We start from the raw sequence: 20,151 nt of genomic DNA, 5'->3' as shown, positions 1-20,151 counted from the left end.
TATAAAGGAACTACATAAAGCCACATTAACATTTGCTGTTGGCCAGTGTTATCAGAGAAAACAGCATTTTGAATGTACCTCACACCACAGAATAATCTTTCAAAGACCTCCACTAAGCGCATTTCTCCTTGCTGACTTTGATCGGAAGGAAGGGGAAAAAGGTCAAATTCAACCCGATTATCGGTACGTGCGAAACCCGCTTAACACATTTAGAGTGCCTATAAAATGGAACTGTCATTGTTTTCTATGACTTTTATTGTCAATAAGGTTGTGAATGAAGCATGGACAAGAAATTCCTGAGAAAGAAAGGAAAGGGAAAGTTACCATAAGGCTGTCAAAGGCGGTGTTGATCACTTAAACTGCAGCTAGTAGCAGCGAAAAGTCATACTTATACCTCAATAGCTCAATTTAAAAACGGCAACAAAAACTGCCATTCGAAAATATACAACAAAAACACGTTTTCCTGACCCTGGGATAAAGAAAACGTCACGTTGCAATCCATGGTTGTGTGACTTGACCCTAAAGGGAGTTAGCAACTGGGGACACAAACAAACTTAAGACATCATTTGGACAGTATTATTATTATTATTATATATTGTCCCTAAAATGAGCAGCTTACATTCCTGTTTACAAGTACACAAGCAGAATCATCCCGACGTCATTCATTGGCATTGCGCAAAAGAGTCCGTTTGCAACAGGGACAGCCACGCACATTCTGTACACTAAAATGCCCGCCCTGCGTGGTTATTAAGGCACTGAAGTTGGACAGGCTGTGGGAAGGCGGGAGTAGGGTTCTTAATGCGCTCACTGGTCATTTCATTAGGTACACAACAGGGGCGGCGTGACAAAACACACGGAAAGCATGATTCATTGAGATATACTGTCGGCCGTGACTGTCCAACGTTGCCCGTTTGGTGCTTTTGGTTAGCAGGGACGCATACAAACGGTACTTGCAGTCTTTTTTTTTTGTTTTGTTTTGTTCCTCCATCAGAGTCACGTAACGGCGGCGGAGTCTCATGTGATTTCGGTTTGCATCCATGTGTGCAATGAACTGGTGAGGTAAGTCATTGCAGAGCAGGGGCAGACTACACAACATGGAAATTCTGGAGGTTCTTTGTTAAGCTTAATAGCTGCATGCTGGGGGGCGGGGGGGACTTTTGGACAAGACCAGGGACAGTTTGACGGTGTGAATGTCCAAAAAGGCCTCATTCAATGTCTCATTTGTCACAAAAGTGTCCACTTGGGATAAATTGGTTTGCACTAGAACAGAAAAAGAAACAGAAAGATGGGATTAGTTTGATTAATGCTTTGTAGATGGAGCAGCACAAAAAAAAAAAAAAGTATACTCACTGGGTAAAACATAAGGTACACAAACATATCCAATCACACACCAAACATGAGGAAATTGTTTGTAAAACAAAATATTAAGTTACTGCCAATTAAACTGTTGAGTGAGATACAAAAAGGGGTAAAAGAGGGTCTGAAAATGTCTGGCAGTGAATGAGTTAAATGTTAAATAAATAAATAAAAAAAACATTAAACTGTTGACAAAAAAAATGTAATGTCCAGTAAATACCAAAATATTATTTTTGTGTTATTTGAACACAAAAACACTAAGGTACTATAATGCTAAACAAGAATATTAAGTTAATGTTGGTTAAATGAAAAAAAAAAGAAAAAAAAAAAATATATATATATATATATATATATATATATATATATATATAGTTAATGTCACGCAAAAATAAAGATTTAATATAAGTTAATACTATATATTAAGTTGACGTTCACAATACAAAAATATGAAGTTAAATACAAAAATATTGCGTTTTTGTTTGGTGAATGAAAATTTAAAAAAAAATAATGTTGGACAAAGATATTTAGACGGGTGTAATAAGAAAAAAACATTAAGTTCATGTTATTTAAATACAAAAGCGTTAATCTAATGATGGCTGAATTAGGTTAATGCTAATTAGATACAAAAAGGTTAGTGTTGGCTGAATAAAAATATGAAGTTAATCTTGGCCAAACACAAAAATATCCAATTAATGTTGGCAAAACATAAAAATGTCAGGTGAATGTTGACGACTGGTTATACACGCGTACCTAATATTGTGTCCTGTAAGAGGACCGCAATAATAAGTGAAACCGGCAAATTTCCCGTAAAACAGATGAAGTGGCTTTCCTTCATATATTCATGAGCTACGACCCATCTGACTTGCTAATTGCCATCTCTTTTTGTTGCATGCTTACCGTCCCGTTTGCAGGGAGGTGGGCAGATGGCTCATTGTTTCCTCCTGACCACCTGCTTGAGGTGGAGCTCGCTCTCGGCAGCCACGATAGGCAGCTCGTTCTTCAGGTGGTACGCGATAAGGTGGCTGATGCTCTCAAATAACATGTCTTTTGTCCGGACCTTGACGTGAGGAAAGCGCCAAAAACAGCATGATTATTGCGGGTCACTCTCACATCCAAAGGCGGGAAAAATTCGACTCAACTTTACACGCTTTACACACAGATTTTCTTTTTTAATAGTTATAAACATAGCAGTTTTTTTTTGTTTGTTTTTTTTCCCCTTCGAGACCATTCCCACTCACCACTCCTTCAGGATCCACCAGCAGCAGATGTTTTGGCAGGCCGCAGTGCATGCCCGTCAGGACGTATTGGCCCTGGTTGGTGGTGCTTTCACGCACAAGGAAGTCTCCGTCTCGGACCAGCAGCTTCTCGGCGTCCCGCCGGCTCATGCGGCTGTGGTACCAGGTCTCCCGCCGAAGCTGCTCCTCATTCGGGGCCACGGGAGCCCGACGCCGCGGAGGGCTGGGCCACCGGTCCTCCATCGGCTGCGCGCCGCCCCTTTCGGCCGCAGTCGTGCCGCTGGCCTCGTGCAGTTTTAGGGCGTCCTCAAAAGGCCCTGCAAGGGAGCATGAGTGAGAAATAGCTTAGCCACTAAAATACAGTAAATCCACGCTTTTTACAGATGACGCTAAAACACTTTCATACAACTTCAAACTCATCATAAAACAAAGATGTGCATTTGTACGAAACTCTCCCTAACAACCCAGGCTAAACTCAGCTTCGACATAGATGTTAGCCTCTCAGTCAAGATATATAGTATCACTTACATCCTTGACACCAATTATCTTTCATATTAGCCAGGGCCTAGGCTTAGAGCATTATAGAAAGCACCAAAAACATGAATAGGTCAGTGTTTTGGTGACTAAATATGTTGCCATAGGTGAGCCATAAAAAGGCAGTGCACTAATTAAGAGTGTTGTTAGTTTGACGTTAAACAGTCATTGACTGCATGTCAACTGTGAACTGTCAAAACTTACTCATGTCAAAAAGGTCCTTCTTGGGACTGTCGGGCCCCCTGGCCCCTCTCTGTCCGTCGGGGCCATGAGCCAGAGAGTCCAAGTTTTCCAAACTCTGTGTGTTCACATACTGGTGCTCCTCGTAGTCTTTATTGCCAGGTGGCTGGCCATCGGCGCACAAGTAACCATCTAAAATATGTTTAAAAAAAAAAATGTTTAAATAAATAATAAAGTTAAATATTGAAGCAACACTGTGTCATATGTCAGTTTTTGTTGATTATGGCGGCGCCGTGTGGACAAAAGCGGTAGTGTTTTGACAAACGTCATCCACGTTTCCCATACGCGCCAGCTCGTAGTGTCGTGAAATCATGAGCTCTCGCATTCTCGCTGAATGACATTTCTATTTCTAGTGGTTGTGTGAAAGATGAATAGCGATGAGGTAATCAATCTAATTTTGTGTGAACAATACTTTAGGTTTTTTGTTTGTTTTGGGGCTTCTGCCATGACACCAGTCATAGCGCATAGACGTTCGAATCGACCTCCGTCCTTATAGGGAAAGGAGGAAGTGAGTGTGCCGTAAAGCAAGTTGCTTAGTAAAAACGATACAGAATTCAATTTTTCCACAAAAACTAATTTACTCTAAATAGTTCTGGAGACCCCAAAACTATAAAAGCAACAATATGTGTGCAATTGAGCGATGTTCCTCATGTGGCCACTGAGTGTCTCACCTGAGCCGCCGCTTGCATCTGCGTCCCATTGAAGTTCATAGCAGAGCTGGCTCGCATGGTGAGCTGCTTGCTCCCTTTTTGCTGGTGAGCCCATCTACACACATACACACTGACAGTCAAACTTAAAAAGAAAATTAAAACAACAACAACCCATCCATCCTTAATAATGCATGAACATCTCTCTCATCCCGCCACCTGACCACACATAATGTACTTTGGAGGCACTCTATTTGAAACCCAAGCCACGGCGGGTTAGCATGTTTTCCCTCTCGCTCGGGGTCAGCGGATCCAGCGAGTCATATTTGTCTTTGGGCAATTAAGGTGCGGCAACATCACAGGCTGTGAGTGAAGCGAATCTGTTTGTTGTTGGAACTGCAGTGGAACGGTATCATACTGAGAGGTATTTCGTTATCTTATGTTTTGGTTTTGATCAGTGGTCGCCAACCTTTTTTTTTTCTGTTTTTCCTTTTTTCTATTCCCTGTCCTATGGTAGGAGAAACTTTCCAAATACGTCTGTTTATTTTACTCATTTGCTAGCTTGTGCATTTAATATTAGCGTTACGCGACGGAGACAACTTGACATGCGTTAAGAGTCAGTCATAGTTGGATGTAACGGAGAGAATCCGGTCACATTTCAAAATAAAAGGTTTTTCAGCCTCGGATAATAAATAAACCGGAAGTACTGTACTTTTATTTTTCTTTCTTTTCATCTGTGCGGCCCGCTTTAGAGCACTGAATCCCGACCACTGGGCCACGACACATTAGTGTGCCGGTCAAGATCCTTGGGAAATTGTTATTTACTATATTTCCTAAAACTGCATCTTTATATTAGTTACCTGTTGTGCTGCCCTGCTTTGCGGCTGCGTGTGGATGTGCGTTAGCTGCGATTTACTGGGCCGCAGTCTGGAGTCCACCACGCCGCCGACAGGCGGCTCCTTGCCGGGGATGCTGTTGTAGTAGTCATGCTCCGAGAAGTCGTCGTCCTCTCCCCACACCGGCTCTTCTGTCCTGAAGGACCTGAGGAAACAAACGGCGCATTAATTAACATTCACGCGCAGAACGGAACAAATTGGATACGCACTATTACAAAACCACTTGATCCAAGCTGAACTCTCGTTCCCTTTTAAGTTTTATTTAGCTTTTCATTTTAACAGGGGTGGCAATGTTTGGTTTGCTACGGTTTTTAATTTGGCCCAGCAAGGATGATCGATAGTCCTGTGGGATTTGTTGCATTCGTTTAGTTTTCCTCAAATTGGTTAATCAAAATGCATTTCTTTGTTTTTGTTATTTATAATCTATTTTAAAGATGGGTATTATTTTATTCTACATCTTAATATAAAAAGTAAAATAAACAGTTTTGTATATACTAAATGTATCTATTTCGTTCGTTTTATTAATTCTAAGTAAATCTATTATGCACTAAATGCTCCGCATTATTATTGTATTTTCCATTTATTTATCTCATGAAATAATCGGATAATTGTTTTATTGTTCATCTTAAAATAGTAAGTAACATGATGCTATATACATTAAATAATGTTTTTGTTATTATTTTATTGTTAATGTTATTATTAAACATTTGGTTAGTTAATTATAAGTACTAAATTCATTGTTAATACAGTACTACAATTGCAAATGACAGTGAATCAATATTCTTTTCATTCAAATAAAGTTGACATTGTAACTCTTTTTTTTTTTTTGTAACCCTCCTTTAAAAACGATGTGGTCCACATCTCCGTTTTGACAATCAAATGTGGCCCTGAAGCACAGAAGTTGGCCCATCCCCCTGCGTAATAAGCTTGTATCAACAGTGCCAATAATAACGATGATGTAGGCGTTCAATTGGATTAAGCCGATCAGATGTCATCCCCACATCTGAAGATGATCAATTTAGGTTTGGAAATTGCTGCTGGATAGAAGGACTGCAGACAGGAATAATGTGTGTGCGCTTGTGTGTTATAATGAGAATGCGAATGAGTCTTCCTCGCATTAGCAGTTTCTATTTTTGTGGCCTTTTATTGTTTCTTCAAATCAATAATGCGGTCAATTAATTTTCCACTACTTAAATGTATTATTCTGAAGAGGGACCTGTTTGAAGTTTGACCTTGCGGGACAGCTCTAACACCATGACGGTTTGTTTGGCAGATTTTTTTTTTTTTTTTTTTCCCATTTATTTCTTTGCCGAAAGCACTTTCCCAAAAAGGAAGTTTGCCGTTTTTGGTTTGAAGAGTGCTGTGTTCAGAATGAACCGATCACGTTCAACTTCATGTTAAATGGGAGTCAGCACACACCCGCTGCCATTCAAAGTTTTTCTGATGAACCCCTAATAAAGTTAAGATGTTCTAGAAGGCTTTTCCTGACATTTTTGTAGTCACATCTTACAGCATAAGAAATGGTCGGCAGAGCTTCCACAGCATCATTGTTCAGAGGTGTCAGTAAGGAGACTACAAAAGAATTCCCAAGGGATTAAATATACCAAGGAACGAAGTGAAGACATCATCAAGCAGAGAAAACAGGGAACGACGCTGCTGACGTTACCCAGAACTGGACCCACCAAAATTTAGAGAAAGACTGCCAAGAAGCAAACAGCAACATTGAAGGAGTTCCAGGAATTTCTAGCAAGTACTGGCTGTTACGTACACGTGAAAACAATCTCCTATTGTCTTAATGTCCTGTCCTAAGAGGTGGCAAGATGGGAGCCTCCTCTTAAAAATATACACATTTGGAAGGTGGAGGAAATTATGAATAGTTCCAAGTCAGTATCATCACAAAACATTTGAGCCTTCTGCTAGAAATAAAAAAAAAAAAAAAAAAAGAAAAACCTAGAACAGCTGAACTTTATTTGGGGTTACGTGAAATACTACTTTAAAAACAACTTTAAATGGCGGCGGTGCTCACTCCCATTTTAAAATGTGTAATACGTTCAGTTATCCACTTATAAGCGGGTGTGCACACTTGTGCAACCACATTTTTATTTTATTTTCCCCTTTCAAAAAGATTTCACTTATTTTTCAATAACGTTGTACAGGTTATCGAACACATTCACGGTGGGAAAAGTGCTGAAAGCACTTATTTGATCATTTATATCACAAACCGGTGGCATTTGAACAGGGGTGTGTAGACTTTTTATAAACACTGCCTATTTTCCCTCCCCGCGTCCTATTTGGGGCCTCATGCGTTCACTCATTCTAAGTGTGCATTTACCTGTCCAAAGACATGAGAGTCTTGGGTGGACTGTGCAGATACTGTTTGAATTGCAACTCGAAGGCTTGACCGATGGTACTGATGACACTCTGGGCCAAACCGTCCGAGCACTCCAGAATATGACACGCTGGCAGAGAGGGACGACACAAGCCATCGGTCCGCCGTGAGCTTCAAAAGCCACAAACTTGAGCTACTTGTGGATTTTCGACTCGGGCACGCTACCTCTCTGATTCACCGGGTCTTTTGCCACGTACGCGACATAATCGGGTGTGTCCTGCAAGAATAGTGCCGAAAGGCATTTTAAGAGAAAGATGCCAAAGGTGCTCGGACAACATTGCGACCAAATACTTGACTCACGGTGTCTCCGCCAGAGGCGAATGAGATGGACTGCATGGGGTGGTGTGCTAACATCTGGAAGACAATCGGTAAAAAGGAGTCATTGTTTATGTCTATTTTTTTTTTTTTTTTTTTTTTTTGGGGGGGTGGTTGTTTTTATTGGTCAAACTATGATCGAAAGGAGGAGTTTTCAAACTTTGGGGTACAGGGGAATCTTATCGGTTCGAAATGTTTCAAGGAGCTCAGTGACCCCAGAAAACATGGCCTTTCTTTTTTGCCGTACAAGAATAAAGTGTAATTGCACATCCACTGCAGTAGATGGCGGTAGTGCTGTCATTGTCAGAGTGCCCAGGAAGTATAAACAATGTTAATAACGCTATTTGTCAGATTTTTATTTCTTGGGGTTGTTTTTGGTGGTCAAACTACAATCAAAAGCAGGAGTTTTCAAACTTTTAAAAATCTTATAGCTTGGAAATGTTTCAAGGAGCTCCTCATAATCCGAATGTCAATTCAACATAACTATCTTGTGTACCCCTAAATCAGCCTTTCTGAAATAGTGGGGCGGGTACGGGCAACCCCAGACAACATGGCCTTTCTTTTTTGCCGTACAAGAATAAAAAGTGTAATTGCACATCCACTTCAGTAGGTGGCAGTGGTGCTGTCATTGTCAGACTGCCCAGGAAGTATAAAACATTCATAACGCTATTCGTCAGATTTTTATTTCTTCTTTGTTTTGCTTTAATTTTAATAAGGATACAATCCTATCCAGAGGTGCACTTAAAACTAATTTACAAACAAATGATAATATTTATTGTCACGGTGGAGAAGTTGGAGGGCGCAAAATATTTTCTTCTTCCTTAATGAAGGCGCAGCAAATAATAATTGAGAAGCAAAAGCGGGCACACCTGAGGGAGCAGCACAATAACATAAATGGCAGCATTAAATCATAAGGTGTTTCGTTCTTTCTACCCTTTTTAATTATACACAGGTTCATTGGAACCTTTGCCCTCTAGTGGACAAGCACTTAATTGTCCTGTCTGTCGCTGTACGTCACTCGCATGGACAGATTAACAAAGACGCGCAATTTGTAGTGAACAAATAATAAGCTTCAGAACATCTTTGTGAAATTGGATCATTTCCCTTGGCGTTTGGGAATCGCAGAATACGCGATATACCTGTCGTGTGGTAGGAATGAGTAGTCCCAGTCCGTCTATGGAAATATTGACAGCGATGCTCATGCCGGCAAAACGCAGGTTGCTCTTTCCCATGATGGACTGAAGAGCTTTGTTCACAGCCTGTGCAATGACAAAGAGTTGATACAAATAGCGAAGAGAGGTCATGAGATTTTTTACAAACATTGCATATTATATGCAAAAAATGGGATCATTAGGATTGAGGAAGAGGGGAAATTCATGACTGACCTTCTTCCTCCATGCACCTTTTCCACCCGGCACAGCGTCACAGAGCCTGTTGATGGCCTCCCTAATGAGTGGAATGATGGGAGGTCAGAGATCAAGTCATACTACTGATGGGAGCCACCTTTCAATCACTGTCACATCTGATGGAGATTGATGCCCACGGGCCACTCCATTAGGTACATCAAATGATATCGCAAAATATTTTTTAAAAAATGTAAAGATGAGTGTTGATGTGTTTGTTAAAACATTTTTTTTTAAAATGATAAATAAGACCATTTTGTTTCAAAAGAAGTCGATTTGGTTGAGAGGAACAAAATCGATGTCAGTAAGATTTAATTGTTATTTAAAAATGAATACAGTAATTTGGGGAGTTTCGCAAAAATGTAAAATAATAGATGATAATAATGTAATTAAAATCTTAAATTGAATTTGTTTTTATTAAGACATTGTCATTTCTTTTGTTAAAATATTTTTACCCCCAAAAATGTTTTTTAAGTTTATTGTTGTCTTTGTATTAAAAATGAAAGAATGTTAAAATTGATTTTAATTTTTTTTTATTAAAATGTTCCAAAAATTTGAATTATTTGTTGAACATTTTCAGTGCCCATTTTTAATTTTTTTTTTAAAAAAAAGACAAATAATCGATTTAAAAAAAATATTTCCATATATTTTATTTTAAAAAACAACAAAACCTTTTAAAGGTTAATTTGTTTTCACAAGAAATTTGAAAAAGCATGTATTTTTTTTTTAAATACAAATACATTTGACTAATATACTTTTACCAAGTGAATAGTGTTTTTTTTTGTAATGTCACAAATTTAAGAATATCGAGGTTCTATTTAAATTATGGATGGATGTATGGATGCATACATAAATGATTGCGTTCGATTTCGCCCCTGTTCCTAATAAAGTGGCCTGTGACACTCTAACTGTTAGACTTAGACATTAACTGAGACCCCAAATCACAATGAAAAGATCTGATTTCCATCAGGTACCGAACAAAGCCTTTTTTATCTCAGATTTTTCATGACCTTGTCCAACGACCAAATGATGAAAATATCAAGCGTGACTTGCTTGGCATTTTCCGCATTTCCAGAGAGAACTGTCTCAGAGCCTCCCTGGAATGACGAGCAAATGGACGCCTGTGCCTGCGTCAGGCGGTGGGAGGGAAGCGGGCGCTCACTGCCTCGCTGTCATGGGACGCCAGGGACAGCAGTCAAGAACCCGGCGGCCCCTATCGAGTGGCTCGTAAATATTTAAAAAGCAGCAGCAGTCCCAGCCAGGCTTTGTCTTGAGTAAAGGTCCCACCCAGGCACCTCCTAACCCCCCCCCCCCCCCCCCCCCTCTTACACAACAACGCCATTTGGAATGATTCACGCTGGCGTGGACAGCCGTTGTTGTTGTTTTTGTCCGCACTCGGGCCTATAAGTTGCCGGGTGTTGCTGTTTCGCACCGCCGACAAAGACGGCGATGTCGGATGACAACATTCTGGACAATGAGCTGCTTTCTTGACACTGACGTTGCATTTGTGTTCCGGAAAATCTGCTGCATCAACTATAATACGAACACCGATTCAAAGGGTGGACGATTAGCTATATCATTAGCGTATATATACGGTGATTATACTGAACTTGGACAGGTGGATTCGCCCACATTTATTAGCAAACGCTGACATCTGTTTCACGACAATGTGAGTTCTGCCAACTTGGAAATGGAAAATTAGTGATTGGGTTTGGGGTTTACGGTTGGTGTAAGGGGTAAGGTAAACGTTCTTAGCGTCTCGGTCCATATATTGCTGTTTTGTTGTTTGGTCAACCCCTCCCCCTCGGATAAGTTCCGCCCTCCAACATTATCCGGCAAGGTTCAACGGGGGACCGCTGCAGCTTTCCACAGTCATTAGTGAACATCATCAATAATAGATCCCCCCCCCCCAGCCCAAAGTCCCGCTTCACTTTAGCCTAGCAGGCTCACATTACTGCCAATCGATTGAGAGAGAGAGAGATGAGGGTGGGAGAAAGTGAGGGAGGGAGGTGGAAAAGGGGAGCCAATGCGTCTCCTGAGAGACTGAAGCCTGCTGCTACGACAATAACATCGTGTGTGTCGGGCACAAAAACACAACAGCTTCTTGTGCCTATTGTTTATCCTATGACCTGACTACGCCGTTGTACATTTAACGGTACAATGTCGAGTTAGTGTTTAGGGTGAGGACAAAATAATCAGTTGAGTCAGTTGAACCCTCCCGCCCCCAAGAATCATAATGGACACCGTCCATACAGACCAAGAAGTAGTCTGATCACTAACTAACTTTTTTTGACAACAGTTGGGCCTTGTCGGAGGTCTGATTTCATCTTCGCATTGTTAAAACTACAAATTGAATAGTGACCTTTGAACAGTACTATGGATTTTTGTGAAGTAGAAGATGGTGAGTCATGAAACTTTGCTAACCCCGGTATACCCACAAAAAAACTGACCAAATCTGCACAAATTAGATTTGCCCATCTGTCACAAAGACCAAAACTCAAATTCAGGCATCCATAGGAAACCTGACATGCTGACCAAATTTATGTTATATAAAAACAGTTGGCGAGACTCTGAATTTGAAGAGTTTTCAGTTTCACGGCGATTCAACACATTTTGCTGCCCTCCCCCGCGCGTATGCTAAGAGGACAACTGAAATTCATTGCAATTCAGCGTCACCCATCTATCTTGTGTAGTTAGTTCAAATTTGGTAGCAAAAAGGTCTCGGATAGTTTCGTCTTTGAAGGACCAATGGGAAATTAAATTAAAATGACCACTTCAAAGTAAAATGGAAGACTTCCTGTCTTTTCAGGCTGAGATTTTGAGATTTTTTTTTTGTGGGTACTCATGATCAATAATAATTCACCATCGCTCTAAGTGGTTCAAACCTTCAGCAATCAGACAAAATCTCTGTCAGTTTGCTTTTGAAGGCGACCTGGAAATGACTGCAAAATGGCAGACGTCCATTTTCTGGCATGGTTTCCAGAGACTTTTTTTGTGGGTCTACTCGTGATAGACAGCGCTACCAAATGTCATGTTGCTGAGACAAACTGGCTTTAGGAATTGATTTTTAAAACACAAATTTGGAGAGTTTGCTACCGAGACAATTTAGGGGGCTAAATTCAATTTCACGCACGCGTCAGCAGATTTTGCGAAAACCAAATGCGGAAATCCATACCAAAACCTTCTTCTCCAATAACCAGACATGCCAATCCAGACACAATTCTGATAGCGGTGACATCACGATGGCTAACAGCTCATCTCGCACATCCTGACGTCCTGAAGTGATTGAGTTAGTGAGCATCTTACCTTGTCACCTGAGTGCGCGTATTGAAGTCCAGCGAGCGCATTGACTTCAGCACTTCAATGCAGCCCATGTACTGCACACACAAACAAATAAACAAAAAGTCCTCATGTGTGACTACAATCCAACGCCATCGAGAAACACGGTTACACAATTTAAAAAAAAAAAAAGGGGAGGGGCGTGGGTGGGTTCCCATCGATTTTAAAGGAAAAAAAAACATTGCGTAATGTAATGCTGTCATCCCAGAGTCTATTTGCAAACCCCGCTTGATCTTAACTCCACGAACAGAGCCTCCAAGTGTACTCCGGCCAGCTGAGTAGCATCCTAATGGACGGCGGGCCGAGGTGCTAATGGCACCTTGACTGGATTAGAAGCACTAAAAGCTCCCAGGCACGGACAAAGTGTAGCATCTCACGTCCCTGCTGGGACGATGTTTGTGTCAGTGCGCGTCAGGATGCTCCTCGTTTAACCTACTAATGTGCATAACGGTGATAGAAAGCAGTAATTCCCAACCACTTTATCCAATTTCACTTAATAGGTCAGAAAATTGTTCATTTCCTACAAATAATGTTTGTAATCAGTCTAATGTAGCTAATGTTTTTGGCATTCATTTTTACCGATAAATGTGCGTTCATTTGGCTGAACAATTTTTGTTAAAAAAAAAAAAAAAAATGTGCTCGCCGAAGTTGAATGTGTGTCCTTGCTGACCTGCTCTACTTCCACTAACAACGTGTCTGGGAAAAGACAAAAATAATCAGTGTTGCTTACGTAATTAACAAGTTGGTCACTATATTTAGTGACTTTTCCAAACCCTCTAGCAAAGAAAAAAATATCTGCGATAGATTTTAAAAAAAAGCACAGTTTCAAAGTGTAATCGGGAGAGAGAGAAGGCAAATCCCAAAAGTAGAAAAATGTTTCTCATTTTCATTTGCTTTTCCCATAACCGAAGGGTGAAAAAAATCGACTAAAATCAGAATTTGGGGGGGGGGGGGGGATTAACAGTGCTTTCCAAGAAATCTGACATCATCTCAATTTTAACACACAGTGCACAAACTAACGTCAAACAAGTGTGTGCTGTGTGCATTTTCGAGGAAATTCAATAAAAGTACATTTGGCAGATTTGGACATGGCACAAGAAAACTCAAAAAGAAAAGGGAGAAAAAAAAGCATTGTGAAATCGATTAGATAAAGAATATGTCCATTTTGTCATTGAATTTTTTATGAAAAAATGTTTTATTTACTGTTTACTTTCATTTGTGTAGGACATGTATCCCAAAGTCTGTTATTCATATTTCCAATGTCACATTTTAACAGCCACTACTAAGGCTGTAATAAATTTTAAAAAACTAATCTAATTGTGATATTTTTTTCCCCTATAATATTGCGATTGCAATTTATTATCGGATTCTTCTTTTCAAGAGTGTCTTTCAATGTATTTTTTGGAACAAACAACCAATAAATGAATATGCATTACGATAAACAATATCAGATTTATCATACGTAAATGTTTTGGTCTGATAAATTCGGTTTACGCTAGAATGAAGGTGAATAAATCACAAACTAATACGAAAAACAGTTTATTTATCAACTTCAAATAACATTTTGACAAACAAGTGCGGCATAAAGACAATTCTGTAAGTCGAGGTTCAAACACAAAAATAACAATGTTAACATCTCATGTGGACTAATTGCACGGCAAAACATATGCAGCAGTTCTGATCCTTTTCGTTATCGTTGCGTAAGAGAGGGGAAAACAGCGAGCCCTTTGAGCCCAACTGCTTAATGAGCCTCATAATAAAATTTGAAGATGGGGGAAGTCTTCCATCAGGCAAATTGACTCCCCCAACACCGCCCCCCCTCCTTCGGTGAATGCCTCCATTGTTACGCACGCATACATACACACACACACACATCTGCTGATACAACTTAACCCGTCTTCCAGCCGGCCTATCTGCTCGCCTATCTCTTTGACTGCAAGGACTGTGACTTTCCAAGAAGTATTCCTGGGAAATTCAATAACACTATCATGCTCTTTCAAACGTCTTTTACCAGCGTTCTTGTTTGGGGGGGGGGGGCTTCTTTTACACTATAAACACAGGAGCATAATGTTAGCCGATGGTGGATGGCATATTGTTCTGTAATAAAACACAAAGCTACAACAGGTCAATGGTTTGATCTTACCGAAATTCAGGTGATTCATTTTGCGTTTGTGGAATATAAGTTAAGCAACAAAATGCACCCTTTTTAGCCATCTCATGGGGCGGCCATTTTGTCACATCTGTCGACTGAAAATGACATCACAACTGCTCACAACGACCAATCACGGCTCAGATTCAGAAAGCGGGATTGGTCGTTGTGAGCAGTTGTGATGTCATTTTCAGTCGACAGAAGACAAAATGGCCGCCCCCAGAGATGGCTAAAAACGACTGCATTAGTTCTTATTCCACAAAAGCAATATTTATCAGAATGCCTAGTGGCCTTGCTGGGAACATATTCTGGAAAAAAATATGTTTGGGTTGACTTTCGCTTTAAAGTCATTTTTTAAAGTCTGGAAAAAAATATGTTTGGGTTGACTTTCCGTTTAACGTCATTTTTAAAGTCAAACAAAAAAAGTGGCAATCTAACAAGGATCAAGATGTATTTTGCTTTGCTTTATTATGACCTATACTATTGTGTTATTATTTATAGTACAGTATACTGTTTTGACCACAATGCAGTTTACAATATAAAATACATTTTTTTTTCATTTTCAGTAGTCATTTGGTGTTAAGATATTGTATTGTATTGTACGTTCACAAAATCCATTGTTGCAAATACAGTATTTTTGTCGCTTTTTCTCGTTACAGTCCGCTTGCATCAGGGTGGGGCAGTAGCCCGCCAGATCCCATCGACCAGATTGGAGCGCAAAAGTCGATTGTTTAATCAGCTCGAGTGCGAGCGGGCACGTTCACGATGGTTCAGCCTGGTCACTCGGCCGATTGCGCAATCTCGCGATCTCGGCGGCGGCGTGCGCTTTGATACATTATCACGACGTGGATGCTTCCGAAACGAGAGCTGCTGTGATCGCCGCGTTGCACTGCAACGGGCGTAGCGCTAGTCACGTGAGTAAGCATAAATTTAGAAAAACGCTTACGTCTTTCCCGCTGGAGGAGTGTGTATGGGTGTGTCTTTGTTTGGCTGACAGCAAGCTATACGCGTACGCGCTTAATAAATGGCCGAGCACAGCAGAAATTCAATGTCACTTTGACGCCAACGTACGCAGTGAGTATCCCGAGTGCATAGATCTACATGTGGTTTGCACATAAAACCGTGTTCGGCAAATGGAGGGAAGGACCCTCAGACTGATCGCAGATGGACAGCTCCCCCTACCCCCCACACCGCCAACCCCCCTCCCTCGGCGCGACCATCACATGACGCCAGTGACTGTGATTAAATGTAATTGAATATAGGAATGAATGGTGCCTGGGTAATGCCATTAGAGAGCATGCCTGTTCAGGAGCCCCCCCCGCCGCCCCCCCAAAATGGTCTCGCGGGCTCGTTGGGAGTCATGAGGGGGTGGCCAGAGGTGAGTGGGTTGTTGGGAGGCGGGAACAATGGAGACATGCAGGATGTTTAGCATCTTAAGACCCTTTTACCCTGGTGAGCTCAGCTGGCTTGAGTCGGATCATCAAATTTGCCCCTGGGAATGATCTAATTTCTCCTAATTGGTCCGAAAATGAGGTCTTTACTAAATATATCGTAAATGTGTTCGTATCTATGCCGGCAAAATGTAATGAGCAAAACAGCACCGTATAACGCGAAGAACTAATCAGTTGGTGCGTCATTCTTAATTAGCTCATTCACTGCCATTGATGTATTTATTCGTCTTTTCACAATCTAGCCATTGTTCTGTCGAAAGAACCCTGGAACTTTTTTTTTTTTGTATTATTTTCTATTTTTTTCAAACCTTGGGGTAAAAGTGGGTCTGAAAATGTCTGGCATTGAATGAGTTAATTGCAGCGGCGACAAACAGCTTGAAGCCTGTTTTTTTCGAAGAATCATTTACTATCTGCCACATTTTCTTTTATATCCCAGGGATGAATGTCGCCAAGGGGTTTGAGTTCATCTAAGAAACTGCACATGCTGATCCAAAGGTCTGTACTGGAGATGGCCTTTTAAAAGATCCTTTTTTTCCACAGATGAAAGTCAACAATCCCGAGCAACACTCCCACAAGGTCAAAGTGAGGCGATCAAAGTGAACGTTTGTAAGCGGTGTTGATTATTTTGTTGATAGAGTGATGCATGGCAACCGGGCTAAACACATGCTGGGAGGACGCCAGGTCATCAGTCTGGATGAAGGATGTGTTCCCAAGCCCGGCCACATGCTCCGCATAATAAGCTAGCAGACACAATTTGGTTTTTCTTTCATTCTTATTTCATCGATGATCAACTCCGACATAATCTAATCATAACATAATCTAGTCTTGACGATGGACAACTGTACACTCCTGTTTTATTTTGGTGTTGACGGACGGCTACGGCATCTGCTTTTGGCATTTTATTTTTTGAACTTATTATTGTGGGAGTAAAACGTTTGAAAAAGAGTTTCATGAAAATGTGTCAGGCATTTTTTTTTTTTTTTAAATGTAGAATTCTAAATGAATTTGACTGTTACAAGGTATCGCGCTATTTCTTAAAATTAGATTCCACACTAATACTAATAACTTTTAAAGCTGAGAGTTATGCTGTTTTGTATGTTGACCTACATTCGATTGAAATTTTTTTAGCAGTCACCTCTCAGCCTGCCATTTTTCTGCGTTTGGCAGAAGGTTTTGACATCCCCGCTCTAAATTGTCCATAGGTGTGAATGTGAGTGGTCTGGCAACCGGTCCAGGGTGTACCCCACCTCTCAGCCAAAGTCAATTGGGATAGACACCGGCCCACTTGTGGAAATCAGTTCAGCATTTGATGCAGTTAATCATAATATACTGTTGAACAGGTTGGGAACTTTGGTAGGACTAAATGCAACAGTCCTCAAATGGTTCAGGTCCTACTTGGAGGAAAGGAGTTATTTTGTGACCATTGGAAGTTTTCAATCTGATCAAACGGCCACGATATGTGGGGGATCCCTCAAGGGTCGCTCCTCGGATCCGTTTTGTTCAGCCGGTATATGCTAGCCAAACCAAAACAAAGCTGAGGTAAATATGTTGGCCGATAAAGAAAAATACGATTACTGTTGGTAAACACTTGGAGCAGCTACCTTTAAAAACCGAAGACCGAGTCCGAAAAACATATCCAGGCTAAAGGGTTGCATGCTACTAGCGGACCAGGAGCTGATCCATGCTTTTCTCGCCGCTCGACTTGATTGAAATGCTTCGCGACTGGAAAAGAGCATCAAACAGCTGCAGCTCCTTCAGAACCCTGCGGCTCAGGTTCTGACCAGAACACAACATATTACTCCGGTCCCGCAAGGCTTTATAGGCTCCCAGTCAGTTGTCAGATAGACTTGAAAGATCTGCCACTGGCCTATAACTCATTGAATAGTTTCGGACAGAGTGACAATAAGGCACAACAACAGCCGTACCCACAATAATAATAGTCCCATGAAGACGGCAACGATGTTAAAGTCAGTTGGAATAGACTGCTACCCGCACGGCAAGAGGTATAGAAAATGGATGAATTGAATTTCGGAGCATTCAAAGTGACTCCGGACTCACCCTGACGATGTAAGAGGCTCCCGGTCCTGCGATCTTCTTGTCCGGGTGCAGCCATCCTTGGGAAGGTTTATGGATGAAGCTGCCCTTCTGGCTGAAATCGTCCCCGCTCGGCCACACGCCCTCCACCCTCGTCCTTCGACTCATTCCCGATCTGGAGCCTCCGCCACCGGGACCCCCGGGGCTCGCCGCCACCTCCCCGAACCCGTGTCCGGATTGTGCCGCCGCTCTCTGTCCGCGGATGGCCTGCAGAGAACACGGAGTGACGCACACCGGGTCACAGGAGTTGAGCACGGCGGCCAGACTGGCCACGGGGCCGCTAGCCAAGTGCGCCCCGCTGTGCCGGTGCGATGTCGACGAAGAGGAGGACGAGGAAGGGGAACCCTGGTGGGTAGTTTTGCCGGAGTCCTTGCTGGAGCTGGAAGTGGAGCTGGAGTTAGACGGGCTTCGGCTGAGCAAGGAGTTGGAGAACTTCCACTGCGGCATCTTGGGGATGAGCATGCAGAAGGTGGTGGCGCCGTCCTGCTCCCCGTCCAGGCAGGGCGAGTCGGCCAGAGTCGCCGTTGCGGAGGACCTGCCGCCGGAGTCCAGGGGAGGCAGGGGGAGCCCGGGGGCCGAGGAGGGGACCACCGGGGTGGCCACGACTTTGCCGCTCATGGCTAAGCTCTGCATCAGGTCATCGGAGGAGGAAGTCACAGACTCGTTGCGAAAGCGGTCATACTTTGGCTTCAGGAGCATGCCCGGAGAATCCCCCTGAAGAAGCTCAGTTGTTGGGGATGGGGAGGGAGAGGGGGAGGGGGGGGGGAGAGGAAAAGGGGAGGGAGGGAGGGTTGTAGGGATAGGAGAATCTTCCAGGCGGAGTCTTATATCCAAGACGGTGGGAGTGATCCCGTTCCGCGCACACGCCGCGTCGTTGTCATGCCGCTCGGTGCTCCCGCGTGTGTGTGAGCAGCAGCCCGCCTTCCTCGCACTGCCTTGGGCCGGCTCGCTTGTATCGCATCGGGTGCCCTGCCTCCCTCCCTCCCTCCCTCCCTCGCTCTCTTTCTGCCGGTGATGTCATTGGCTCTTCTCGCCCTGCCCTGCCCATGCTCTTTGACAGCATTAGCTAATCACATCTGTTTCTTTGCCACGCGCGTTTGCAAAGACACTCACTCAAACACACGCACACACTTACTCATTAATCACACTTACTCATTATTCACGCACACATTCACGCGCGCACCACTCACTCACTCGCTTTGGCTCTCCCTCGCTCTCACACTCAGAAATGTGTAAAGGCACTCCCTCACACACTTGCACTCGCACGCATATACTCTGACCCCCCCCCCCATGCCCACTCACGCGGTTGGACTCATTCATGCTCACATTCCCCACGCTTCACGCGCTCACCGACACTCACACACAAACTTGCACACGCACCCCTACATACACTAATGCACTCACACAAGTAAATAACATTCTCACACATCAACACACACACTCACTAACCCTTTCACCCACTCAACCACACACTCACTCACGCAAACACTCTAACTTACTGAGACACACAAATGAATGAATGAATTTGAATGATACACGCATGCAAAATATAGCAAGATCCACAGGTACAATACTACTCCACCTAACTCTGGCTAGGAACGCCGTATGTACACGAAACTCACTCTGCGTACTCATACTTCTACCACCATTAAATTATGAAAAGCATGACATCTTGGGCCCAACAGAACAGAATTTGTTCTCGCTTCCAACGTCATTCACTTGCATTGCACATACCACACCAACATTTTTCATGGACAGCATTTATCACTTCAAGTGCATTTTTAGTTTATTTCCCTAGTAATGAAGTCAAACAAAAGTCAACGACAACAAGTAGTGCCAAATAGGACGCTCGTCATCACATTTCAACTGTCAGTAAGACAACTAGAAATGACATCACTGAATTCCAATCTTACCTTTTCACGTAAAGCTCTGTGGAAATGAACGTCCAGTTAACTTTCACCCAAAATCATCTTAGAGATAAAAGGACGAGCTAATATTACCACATTAGACAGACACATCAACAGTGCGCTCCGCCCTCTTTAAAACAGCCAATCATAAGTTTGCTTGTCTCAGGGTGGAAAAAGTTACTCATAAACCAGATGG

At 42.4% G+C, this 20,151-nt stretch overlaps 1 protein-coding gene across 2 annotated transcripts; it reads right to left on the bottom strand.

Annotated features, from left to right (window-relative positions):
* Positions 1 to 237: 237 nt before the first annotated feature.
* On the bottom strand, positions 238 to 20,082 carry shc2 (SHC (Src homology 2 domain containing) transforming protein 2). 2 transcript variants are annotated; one of them, XM_086046441.1, is made up of 14 exons: positions 19,962 to 20,082; positions 18,013 to 18,255; positions 12,322 to 12,392; positions 8,998 to 9,058; positions 8,752 to 8,871; positions 7,598 to 7,651; positions 7,463 to 7,514; positions 7,241 to 7,367; positions 4,873 to 5,053; positions 4,037 to 4,130; positions 3,330 to 3,497; positions 2,595 to 2,908; positions 2,254 to 2,413; positions 238 to 1,260 (listed from the first exon to the last, which is right to left on the bottom strand). In XM_086046441.1, exons 2-13 carry the CDS (start codon positions 18,154 to 18,156, stop codon positions 2,285 to 2,287), a joined length of 1,515 nt encoding a protein of 504 aa, XP_085902567.1. In that variant the 5' UTR covers positions 18,157 to 18,255; positions 19,962 to 20,082; the 3' UTR covers positions 238 to 1,260; positions 2,254 to 2,284. The 2 variants fall into 2 exon arrangements, with proteins under 2 accessions (XP_085902567.1, XP_085902566.1); XM_086046440.1 differs by lacking the exon at positions 19,962 to 20,082 and having other exon boundaries at positions 18,013 to 19,319.
* Between the last annotated feature and the right edge of the window lie 69 nt (positions 20,083 to 20,151).

This window comes from Filicampus tigris, chromosome 12 (assembly GCF_054856515.1).
Source record: "Filicampus tigris isolate MCC_2025a chromosome 12, RoL_Ftig_1.0, whole genome shotgun sequence".
Classification (NCBI taxonomy): domain Eukaryota; kingdom Metazoa; phylum Chordata; class Actinopteri; order Syngnathiformes; family Syngnathidae; genus Filicampus; species Filicampus tigris.
Note: the sequence above shows the minus strand (reverse complement) of the source record. Positions and strands in the feature narration are given on the sequence as shown.